Source organism: Eremothecium sinecaudum, chromosome II (genome assembly GCF_001548555.1).
Source record: "Eremothecium sinecaudum strain ATCC 58844 chromosome II, complete sequence".
NCBI lineage: Eukaryota > Fungi > Ascomycota > Saccharomycetes > Saccharomycetales > Saccharomycetaceae > Eremothecium > Eremothecium sinecaudum.
Window position 1 is genome coordinate 1,245,001 of NC_030893.1, and position 10,788 is coordinate 1,255,788.

At 38.7% G+C, this 10,788-nt stretch overlaps 8 protein-coding genes and 1 non-coding gene across 9 annotated transcripts in view; 4 read left to right on the top strand and 5 right to left on the bottom strand.

Moving 5' to 3' along the window:
* AW171_hschr2826 overlaps window positions 1–13 on the bottom strand; it is a 508-nt gene extending 495 nt beyond the window's left edge. The window contains exon 1 of the non-coding RNA XR_001930165.1: window positions 1–13. This exon is cut by the window's left edge and continues 495 nt beyond it. This is a non-coding gene — a non-coding RNA (external_transcribed_spacer_31).
* A 652-nt stretch (window positions 14–665) lies between these two features.
* HMO1 (Hmo1p) lies at window positions 666–1,528 on the top strand (the record flags this gene model as incomplete). The annotated part of the gene is made up of 2 exons (XM_018130525.1): window positions 666–707; window positions 815–1,528. 2 exons carry the CDS (start codon window positions 666–668, stop codon window positions 1,526–1,528), a joined length of 756 nt encoding a protein of 251 aa, XP_017986014.1.
* A 499-nt stretch (window positions 1,529–2,027) lies between these two features.
* RSM24 (mitochondrial 37S ribosomal protein mS35) lies at window positions 2,028–3,017 on the bottom strand (the record flags this gene model as incomplete). Its single annotated transcript, XM_018130526.1, has 1 exon — window positions 2,028–3,017. One exon carries the CDS (start codon window positions 3,015–3,017, stop codon window positions 2,028–2,030), a length of 990 nt encoding a protein of 329 aa, XP_017986015.1.
* A 157-nt stretch (window positions 3,018–3,174) lies between these two features.
* NGG1 (histone acetyltransferase NGG1) lies at window positions 3,175–5,373 on the top strand (the record flags this gene model as incomplete). Its single annotated transcript, XM_018130527.1, has 1 exon — window positions 3,175–5,373. One exon carries the CDS (start codon window positions 3,175–3,177, stop codon window positions 5,371–5,373), a length of 2,199 nt encoding a protein of 732 aa, XP_017986016.1.
* A 140-nt stretch (window positions 5,374–5,513) lies between these two features.
* Window positions 5,514–6,899, bottom strand: MAS1 (mitochondrial processing peptidase; the record flags this gene model as incomplete). The annotated part of the gene is made up of 1 exon (XM_018130528.1): window positions 5,514–6,899. One exon carries the CDS (start codon window positions 6,897–6,899, stop codon window positions 5,514–5,516), a length of 1,386 nt encoding a protein of 461 aa, XP_017986017.1.
* A 292-nt stretch (window positions 6,900–7,191) lies between these two features.
* On the top strand, window positions 7,192–7,704 carry AW171_hschr2831 (CybS family protein; the record flags this gene model as incomplete). The annotated part of the gene is made up of 1 exon (XM_018130529.1): window positions 7,192–7,704. One exon carries the CDS (start codon window positions 7,192–7,194, stop codon window positions 7,702–7,704), a length of 513 nt encoding a protein of 170 aa, XP_017986018.1.
* Window positions 7,705–7,764: 60 nt separating this feature from the next.
* CSN9 (Csn9p) lies at window positions 7,765–8,256 on the bottom strand (the record flags this gene model as incomplete). Its single annotated transcript, XM_018130530.1, has 1 exon — window positions 7,765–8,256. One exon carries the CDS (start codon window positions 8,254–8,256, stop codon window positions 7,765–7,767), a length of 492 nt encoding a protein of 163 aa, XP_017986019.1.
* Window positions 8,257–8,461: 205 nt separating this feature from the next.
* Window positions 8,462–9,745, top strand: NVJ3 (Nvj3p; the record flags this gene model as incomplete). Its single annotated transcript, XM_018130531.1, has 1 exon — window positions 8,462–9,745. One exon carries the CDS (start codon window positions 8,462–8,464, stop codon window positions 9,743–9,745), a length of 1,284 nt encoding a protein of 427 aa, XP_017986020.1.
* On the bottom strand, window positions 9,684–10,478 carry PUS5 (pseudouridine synthase PUS5; the record flags this gene model as incomplete). Its single annotated transcript, XM_018130532.1, has 1 exon — window positions 9,684–10,478. One exon carries the CDS (start codon window positions 10,476–10,478, stop codon window positions 9,684–9,686), a length of 795 nt encoding a protein of 264 aa, XP_017986021.1.
* Window positions 10,479–10,788: the final 310 nt, after the last annotated feature.

A 10,788-nucleotide genomic window follows, 5' to 3' on the forward strand; every position in this document is an offset into this window, starting at 1 on the left:
ACTGCTTTCGCATGAAGTACCTCCCAGTTACTTATTCTAATTCCAATATTTAGTTTCTATATACCCAGGTGTACTTTTTTTGTAAAAAATACACTACTTTGTATTATGATTTTTTCCTCACTAGTCATTTTCACCTACAAAAAAACTTTACATTTAGCACCGTTTTTTAAACTCTTAGTGCTGTGCGCGTGCGGAGACTACACATTTTCTTTCTTTGCAACCCCCAGAGGAGGAAACAAAAAAAAAAAAAAAACAAAAAAAAAAAAAAAACCAATCCCTTTTAATTGCCAATTCCTTTACCTATTTTAATATATATATGTTCCATTGAATTGCTTTATTGAAAATGTTAATTTTAGTAGTCGCTGAACATTGTTCTTTGTTGACTCATGTGCTGCGCTTAATGTTCTTCGACATATACCAGTGTTACTTGTTTATAAATTCCATGTCATCTGTTACGGTGTTACCCGGGGTTTGTTTGCTCTTGGCTGCTGGGAGGCTTTTTAACAGCTTCGGTGCGATTCCGTGGAAACCAAAAAGGATCGTCTCGGGAGGCGTTGTAGTAAGCTCCTTTCAGAACTAACCTACTAAAAGCTTCATTGGGCTGGGCCAGACAGAAAGAAAGAAAGAAAGAAAGAAAGAAATTCTGATACAATATTAAAAAACTAATGTCAGAACCATCAATAAAGTTAAGAACAGCTAAAGATTCGGTAAGTAAGAGATGTTTTAATGACTGCATACTAGTGCCCCGTGTTATATTTCACGTACACCCTCATCGCCCTATTTGAAAACAAGTAACTAACAAACAGTAATACAGCTGGTTTCTTCACTTTTTGAACTATCAAAAGCTGCTAATCAAACAGCATCCTGTATAGTGGACTTCTATCATGTTATAGGTGAAGATGAAGAAGAGAAAATAGAAGCCTTCACAACATTGACTGAGGCTCTCCAAAAATTGACATCTGCCAGTAATCAGCTACATGGTGTTAGTACTGAGTTAAGTAATCCTTTGGATGATGATAAGGATACCATTCCTCCCTCTCCTGCTAAGCCTCAGGCAAAGAAGAAACAAGAACGCGATCCTAACGCCCCTAAGAAGCCTCTGACTGTTTTCTTCGCTTATTCCGCATATGTTCGACAAGCGTTGCGTGAGGAAAGGCAAAGAGCAGGGCTGCCACCATTATCTTCTACTGAGATTACCCAGGAAATCTCCAAAAAATGGAAGGAATTAAGCGACACTGAAAAGGATAAGTGGAAACAGGCTTATACCTCTGAGTTAGCCAATTACCAAAGGGAAAAACAGAAATACCTAGAAGCCAAAAAGAATGGTATTCTTCCAGTTTTTGATGGACCCAGCTCTGCCCCAGTTCCAATTCCGCATTATTTGCAGAGTGGTATTGAGGAATTTGATCCTCCCAAAGAGAAAAGGAGTTATGAAGAAGAAGTGTTGAGTTCCTCGGATAAAAAGAAGAAGAAAAAGAAGAAGGACAAGAAGAAGGACAAGGTAAGAAGTGTTGGTGCTGAAACTTAAATTACCATTTCATTTCCACTAACGTAATGCGCAATCAAAATTCATTTCGTCTGTATTATCAATAGTTTTGTTATAATTATTAAGACCCATAAAAACATTTCGATATTAAGTAAGATCTCACTGGGAGATGTTTTATGAGTATATGTAATTGTTTTCACCTCGGAAGGATTCTGGGATATGTATGACTATAATTTATTGTATAGATCAAGCCCAGTTGGACAAATAGTAGTATCTTTCATATATTGGTGTTCAAGGTCTTAATAAAACCTTTTAGAAGCATTATGTGTTCTACACATGTACTAATCCAGATAACGTTTTTTTCTTCATTGCATTTTCACTTTTTTCATTGAAAATTGATCTTCAAGCCTAAAACTAGCTAATTTATAGAAAGCATGTATGTGGAATTGTTCTTGAGAATTACAATTACAATTGTCTATTTATAAAATATGATTCTAAAGGAATATTTACACGGTACGCAGGTACAAAACTTGAAACAATCTCATAAAGAATTGGATAGTTTAGTAATCAAGTCAACAACTTTCTTTGGGGCATCTTGTGGGCGCTTCCATTCCTCAGGAAACTCATACCCACGCTTTTTCTTCCGTAAATTCTTCGCAATTGTATGCCTAGTGTCTAGAGGAATATCACTAAAATCATCAGTCATGTCTCTGGCTTCCTTGAGCAGCTTTTGAAAGGTCTTGCTCAAATATTGCGCATTTTGAGCTGCATTTGCAAAGCGGTCTGAGGACATTTTGAACTCATCAGTTATATGATCGTATCTTGTCCTTGCAAGTAGACGTAACTTGTGCAGTTCCTTTTCATTAAGATTTAGATCGGCGGTCTTAACAGATAATACAACCTTGCGAGAATTTGGATGATCTTCACCAATGTACGTAGTGTAACGATATTTGAGAGGATGCGTACTTGTATCTTTTCTTCGATATTCTTGACGATGCTGTACTAAGAGTGGAAGTTCGTAAGCGGCCAACCTGTTGTAATAACGTTGCTCTCTGTGCTGGTGCACAAGTAGATGGGCTTGTGATGTCAATTCATCAAATTTGAATGTGTCAGGTTGATCGAAATCAAGTTTCTTGTCACCTTTTTGATTTTCCATCTCCAATTTTTCCTCTGGGGTAAAGTACAATTTCTTAAATTCTTCTGTAGAGAAACCTAAATCTATTGCTGAAGGTATCAGTGCAGTAAATTCTTCTTGAGTTGGCTCATACAGATGACCCAATCTAGCCTTCCTTTCATTGTGCAGTTTTAAAAGCTGTTTCGTTCCCATACCATGCCATTTTCTGGGATATTTATACATATCCATAGAACCTGTGGATTCGGATGCACTGCTAACTGCAGCAGCAACGGCCGAATTATACCGACTAAATTTTAAATTGGGCAGCTGCCGAATCAACTTAGATAGCATAGTGAAAAAGACCAGTCTATGTAGGTGTGGATGGGTAATAGTTAGTGTTAAGTCTATGGAGTTCATGAAAATAAAATTTTTTTAATGGTAAAGCGTTACCCGGCTTCCACTTCAATGTGAATAATCCAAGATGATTATTTTGAAAATGGTAAATACGGAATATGTCTAACACCTTTAAGTTGCGCTGGAAGCATTAATCCACAGTCTTGAAGCCACTTCAGTCATGTCTAGGAATACAAGAAGAGGGCAAGGTGTAAGGGACCCATTGCAACAAGAAGAAGTGGCTCTTGTAGCGCCCTCTAAAATCCTTGCTAACATTCTCAAAACACTGGATTTGACATTTGACAAGGAAGTCTGTATGCTGAATGGAAAATTCGTGCGTGTACTTCCGGATAAAACTGTTTTGACAGAATTACAAGGCCAATTAGAAAAACTTGATGAGGTATTAGCAAAAATCGCAACTCGTGATCAGGAAACGGTAGACATAATTCGAAATACTAGAGACAAGATACGGAAGCATGAGCAGAATAGTAGTGTTAATGCTGCTGCTAGTAAAAGTGTTAGTGCAAAGAATCTGACGATTGCAAAAGCGGACAGTTCAAGAAAAGGTAAACATTTGGATAAAAGTAGTACTACCGACCTTGCCACAAAGGATCCTTTACCAGTCAATGGATTCATGACGAATACAAGCGGCTATGTTGCCAGATCGTCGGCTTCACAGCAAAGAAGCGACCTGGTTTCCAGTGGAACTACTGCTACTGAATCAGTGGGCATGTCTGATACTAAAATACACTCTCAGTCAATTAGCCAAAGCGATGCTAGACAAGTGGACTCTAAAACTTCACAGCGACATACTATAAAGAGGCGGTACTCAAACACAGGCGAAAAGGGAATTTTCTCTGAAGCAACTGCATCTGCAGAAGAACCAGTTACGAAAAAGGGGAAGTTGGACCAGCATAAAATCTCAGATGATCCACACGTTAAGAATCCGAAGTCGGAGTTTGTGGTATCTCAGACTTTGCCAGTAGCGGCCGTGCAGCTTGGATTATTCACTGACCAGGGGTTGGAAAGTACCGGTGAAGAATACCTGAAGAAAAAGTATGGAGTAGCTAGTTATCCAACTAACGATTTAAAGGAATTGTTGCCCGGTGAGATTCCAGATATGGACTTCACAAAGCCAAAGCCTTCTAATCAGATCCAGTATAACACTTTCTTGTCGTCGATTGAAAACTTTTTCCGCGAATTTACTGACGAAGATATTAAATTCTTGCAGACGAAATACATCATTCCCCAGTCATTACAAGTTCAGAAGCAATACGATCCAGACGTAACACCATATGTAATACCGAAATTAGGACACCTTTATACCGAAACTTGGATCAAAGAGGATAATAATCAGAATGTTGCAAATATCACACCTCCACAACTTAGTGATCCGATCAGCGTATTACCAAAAAAGTCATCCAGTGATTTGAACGATGAGTCTTTGGATACTGAAAGTATATCATGTGGGCCACTTGTATCTAGGCTACTATCGGCTATTTTGAAGGATACTAGTAATAGACCTCAATCTCCTGTGAAGGAAGAGCAATTAGAAAGCAACCTCCAAATGAATGCTAACACAATAATGGATGACGATGTTGTACCTACGCCCGATATGAAATATGAGGGAAGTAATCTTACAAGCGCTGTATCTGCTTCAGCAGATAATGCAAATGCTGCTGTAGAGGACATCAAGGTACCAACACCAAGTGCTTCAGCAATTCCACAGCAACAAGGTTGGAAGGTTCCACCTGTAAGTTTAGATTATCCAACCTTCGAGGAACGGTTGAAAAGAGAACTTCGTTATGTCGGAATTATGAGTTTGGCAAAGGATGAGAATGGTATAGATGACCCTGATTGGTTGAACAGAAGAGAAGACGATGAAATTAGTGCAGAGCTACGTGAATTACAGAATACACTAAGACAAGTTACGAAGCGCAACGAGCAGCGTAAAACCATTTTGGTGCCACTGGTAGAAAAGCAATTGGCATGGCAGGAGTATATGTCTATCTTGGATGATTTGGACAAGCAAGTTGACCAGGCATATATAAAGCGCATACGAGTTCCAAAAAATAAGAAGAAAAAGCACCCTACTACAGCTTGTGCATCAAATCCAAACTCTACCTCACAAGCTGCCATACAGGCAGCACACCAGCAAGCTGCAAATTCAAGCTTAAAATCTTTATTAGATAAGAGACAGAGATGGATTTCCAATATTGGGGCCCTGTTTGATAAACCTGAAAAGATGAAGCGCATTCCGAAAGAAAGTGTTTTCAAGGATTTAGATCAAGAAGAGGAAGAAGAGGAAGGTGATGTATTTGGCGCAAACGTAAATAATAAAGATGACGAAGAACTAGGAACTGACGGTTTACAAAAGTAATTTCATCAGAATAGCGAATGATTTGGAAGCAAAAGTGTAACTATATACAGAGTAATTAAGAACTATGAAGTATAGATAATTAAAATTGTGGCGGATACTCAAAAGATATAATAGACAAATAGATTTTATGCTTCGATCTTTTAGGATTTATTTAAAGTTTTTTGAATATAATTCAAAGAAGGCACAGTGGTAGTATTCCCCAGAGATACAATAGATAATGGTTTATCTTTTAACCTGTAATTAGCCCAAATTATTATATCTTCCTTTTGGATTTTGTCAACTTTTTCAAATACCTCTTCCGGAGATAACCGTTTACCAGTTGTAACGATCTGCCTACCAATATCCTCTACAATCGCCGTAGAACCATCAAGAGAGAGGAGTAGAGACGCTTTGAGTTGCGCCTTGGCTCTCTCAACTTCACTGTCAGTAATCTTCCCTGATTTAATACGAGACCACTCCTGCAGTATTTGATCTATTATTAGTTTTACATTATGCTTCCTGGATTCAGTCACAATATACATACCCCATAAGCCAGAATCTGCATAAGATGTAGAATAAGACATATATGAGTTAGCAAGGGTACCGTTCTCTGATGCAGCGGCAGCCAACGGAGACGGAGAATTTGTACCAGTACCAAACGCTCTATCCCAATTACCAACAATAGCCTGAGTACATAATGCTGTGAAGTAGTCTGGAGCCGCCCATGAAACACCTTCTACAGCCATCACAACATGAGTAGTAGGCAAATTATCGTCCTGTATCTTCAACTCACCACCATAAAAAACTGGTAGTGGTCCCCGAGGCATACCCAAAGGTACTGGAGCTTTTGACTTACGGATATGACCAAAGTATGTCTCTGCATACTTCACTAAACTATCGTGATCAACAGCACCTGCACCCACAAGAGCCATTCTATCTCCCGTATAATGCGTTGAAATGTAGTCTTGCAAATCATCCCTCTTTATCGACTTGATATTTTCAATAGGGCCCAGAATAGTCCTTCCCAAAGGCTGTCCTTTATAAGTAATGGCGTGAAGGTGGTCAAATACGACTTCATCGTACATCTTGTCAACCTCTTCGGATTCCCTTATAATCACATCACGCTCTCTTTCGATTGCTTGAGGATCTAAGACAGAGCGAGTTAAAATATCACTTAACATATCAATAGCCTTGGGAATGTCTTCTTTAAGCGATTTAGCGTAATAGACAGTATTTTCTCTGGATGTATATGCATTTAAATGTGATCCCATGTTCTCGATTTCTAATTCAATCCCTACTTGTGACCTATTCTTCGTTCCCTTGAATGCCAAATGTTCTAAGAAATGGGCAGTACCATTGTTTTTCTCGTTTTCAGCTCTTGAACCAGTATCTATAAAAATACCAACAGTAGCTGTAGATGTATTGGGTAGCACTTCAGATGCAACAGTAAGACCATTATTTAGCCGCGAAATACGTGTTTGAGGTAAACCGTTATTTACAGCCGCACTTGCAATCCTGCGAATACTCCCCTTTAAGTGACCTAACATTTAGAACCCCTTTTATCAGATATTGCACTTTTATTGAGTAGAAGTTATAGCTAACATAGATCCGTGTTACAGCTGACATAGATCAATGTTAAAATTCCAAGACAAAGTCACGTAATACGAAACAACTACCCGGACAAGTTCCCGGTCTGTTCCGTGATCACATAAGGATTCAAGATATGGTCGGCTCCGAGATACTGTATATTTTAATGTTAAGTGTTGTACAAGAAAAAAGATGAATGGTACCTTAAGCTTTAGAAACGCTCAATTGTATTGAGTTAGATCAGAAGCCATAATGTTCAGCCAGATCGTTAGAGTTGCATCAAAAAGGAGCTTACACCAAAGCTCAATTAAAAGTATTTCTATCCCTTTTTTGCCTAAGTTGCCACAACCGCCGGGAGGTGTTCAAGGGGATGTTAACACAGCTTATTCTCCTCCACCACCAAAAAAACTACATGGATCCATCCACTGGAATTTAGAAAGGGTATTTTCTGTTGCTTTGATTCCTTTAGTGGGATCTGCTCTAGTTAATGGTAGCGGAATTACTGGTGTAATGGATGTTGCACTTGGTTCGGCACTTTTGGCACACTGTTTTATTGGGTTCCAATCATGTATTATTGATTATATTCCTGCGAGAGTTTATGGAAAGGCTCATAACTATGCTATGTACTTGTTAGGCTTGGGGAGTATCTTTTCTGCTGTAGGTATTTACAAGCTAGAATCGGAAGGTTACGGAGTAGTTGGGGGCTTGGCGACATGGTGGACTGGTGAAAAGAAGACCATAGAAACCGGGGAAAAGAAGGCCTGAATTTTCAAGGATATTTCGTCTATTTATTATTGTATGTATTGCAAAGCTGTAATTACATGCTCATCGTAAGTTATTTTGAAGCTTGTCTCTCCAGCGTAGCAGGTCGTGTATGACCTCTTGTTTAGAACGTTTAACCTGAGACAGTAGCAGAAGTGGACGTTCATTGTTGTATACGTCTCTCGAGTCCATACAACGAAGAATAGTAACGCGGCGATTTACAGAATCGATCTCCAAGCGGATTATGTGATGGAGCTGGATCAAGCACTGTTCTAAGATGTTTTCATCTTCTATTCCACATTTCCGCATAGTATGTTCGTAGTCAAGCTGTCTTGATTGCTCACATAGACTCAAAAGCGTTAGAAGTTGAAGTTTCCTATTCACCTCATTTGTCCATATTACCGGGTCCGGATTGATTGGTTTGTCCTTATAGTCACCAAAACTAAACAGCTCAAGGATGGCCCGCTCGTCTTCAGATTCGCTATCCAACCACAAATGTTTAAAATGAATTACATTGCGATCTTTTAGTGCGCAAAGAACAGCTTCACGGATCATAGGGGTGTGTATATGTATGTCTGTTGCTTGCGCGGCTTCAGTTGAATCATGTGTTCTGTTATATATCAATCCGCCGATAGTTTTAAGATTTGAACAGTTCCGGCATGCAAACAGACCGCATGTCATAAAAGTAAAAAAAAGCTTTATATAACGCTACCTGAACCCGTCAATCAGCGGTTCATACAAGAACTTTTATAACTGGTCAATGTCAAACATCCTGTATAACGCCAACTCCAAGCTTGTATCAAAATATCAGAAGAAACTCCAGCAGGTATCCGTGATACATGAAGTAGCACATGAAGACGAGCCGTTCAAATGCAAACATCCAAAAGATTCAAGACTATATTTAATTGAGCTTTGTTGCCATGTATATCCTGTGCAACTTTATAGCACAATTCAAGATCTTCCCGATTGGCAGCTTTCTGTACATGCTCTATTGGCGCTGTTACTTAAGAACTTCGTGATATCCTGGTATGGAACTAAGATACCAAGCAAAGATAATGAGTTTGTTGTACTCCTATTTAATGTCGTTGAGTCTGCTATAAAACACCTTACAAACCATAAGGTCAACTGCGTGCAGTTACTTTACAATGACCTTCCTTATATTCTGGATATGCATTGCACAATTATGTCCCGCGTAATTGATGAAGATTTAAGTTATGACCAGTTTTTGCAATTATATCTTGATGATCATCAGTATCCAAGTAACATTATAATAAAATTAATGACGCTTGTAGAGAACGATTCTGAATTGCAGAAAGCTTTTTTAGAGGGATTGCTTGGCGACTTGTTACTTGACAAGATTGTTGGTAAAGCTGTTGCACCATATCTAGTGATCAAGGGTATTACTTCAATGTGTGACAAGCTTCTGCATGTTGATTTATCAAATACTGCTAAAGAAGCTGGAGAGACTAACTCTTGGATTTCCAGGGCTGAACACATGTTGCGCAGAAGTTCTCATTTTATCAGCTACTTAACATCTGCGTTTTCATTAAAAGGTAGAAAAACCACTATGAAGGGAGTTTTATGTGCACATCTGTACTTGTTTACATTTCTTAAAAATATTACAAAATTACAAGGACGCAAGCCTGCTTTATACAGCTCTATGAAGCTTTTACAATCATTAGTAGATAGATGGAAACCCTTAAACCATATGCTATCGAATTTGATTGGGAATGTGTTGGAACAGAAAGTGCTGCGAAGAGATAATGTTCACGATATATGCAATTCATTGAGGCACGCCCTCTTCCCTAACGATAATAAGATGGGCGAGCAAAAACCAGAACCATCTCCAGAGGAGTTAGTACAGCTAAAACTGCAATGCATTAATTCCATGTGGGAGGTATGCCAGAGGTATAGACTTGAGGGTATATTAGCGATCAAGAAGACTGACATGCAGGTTTTTGTAGATGGCATTTGTAAAGACGTCAAAATGAATCAATTTTTGATCTATAGAATATTGTCGTATCTTCTAACCCAGTTAGTTTAAGTTCTTGATCCAAAGAGTCTGGAATTTGAAACCCACAGAGAGTCTCAGCTATAACAGTAGAAAAGTTTCCCTTATTATCAATATATTTGTGCCACAGCTTTAATGTTCCAACATCAGACGGAATAGGAATGAGATGCGATTCTTTCTTTAAGCCAATTTGAGTGGATATAAAACCGGAATGCAGGCCGATGACGGGTCCAATACCAGAAACTAATGAAGCACCAAACTTGACATCATTTTTAATAGGCTGTTTAAACACATCACGCAAAAGTCGTCTTATTTGGTGCTTTCTGCCCGTTCCCAGCTGCAATATAAGTAGGTTCGGGTATAAACGCTTATAATCTGATACTGTATCACCCATCAATATCCTTCCCTCATTTGGAATATTGTTTATCATTTCACCAGATACTACGGCAACGTATCTTCTTATGAATTTGAACCCACGATTTCCCCCATAAGCTAAATTAGTACTAAACTTTGCAGCTGCGTTTTTATTACACGCAACTAAAACCCCACCAGTAACATCTTTATCCAATCGATGCACAGATCGTAATTCATTCCGCCAGTCATTCCCATATTGTTCAATTAGCAGTTCCGTTAAAACTGGAGGATCATAATTATGATGGCGGTACCACGTTCTTATATCTGGAGGCTGACATAAAACCCCACATGGCTTATTGACGATGATATAGTGTGAATTCTGAGATATTAGGGGCAGGTTCCATCTTTTCATCAGTTTCACCTGACAATACGCAAAACTTTCGTTGGTTCCATATTGAAGGCTCTGCAGCATCCTGTAACATGCCAATATATGGATTCAAATTCGTTAATAGTGATATGATCGAATATAAACATTCTCGCGTTCTATTACCGACTGGATAATAACTTGTTTCGCTCCAGTAGTCTAAATACATAATATTTCTGGGCAGTGATTGTTGTTTCACGCTAAGAAGAGAATTATTAGCGGCGGATGGAAGTGTCAGAGCCTTTTTTAGTTTCATTTTAAATCTTCAAAATTGGTTTTTGAACTAGATTTCTAAACG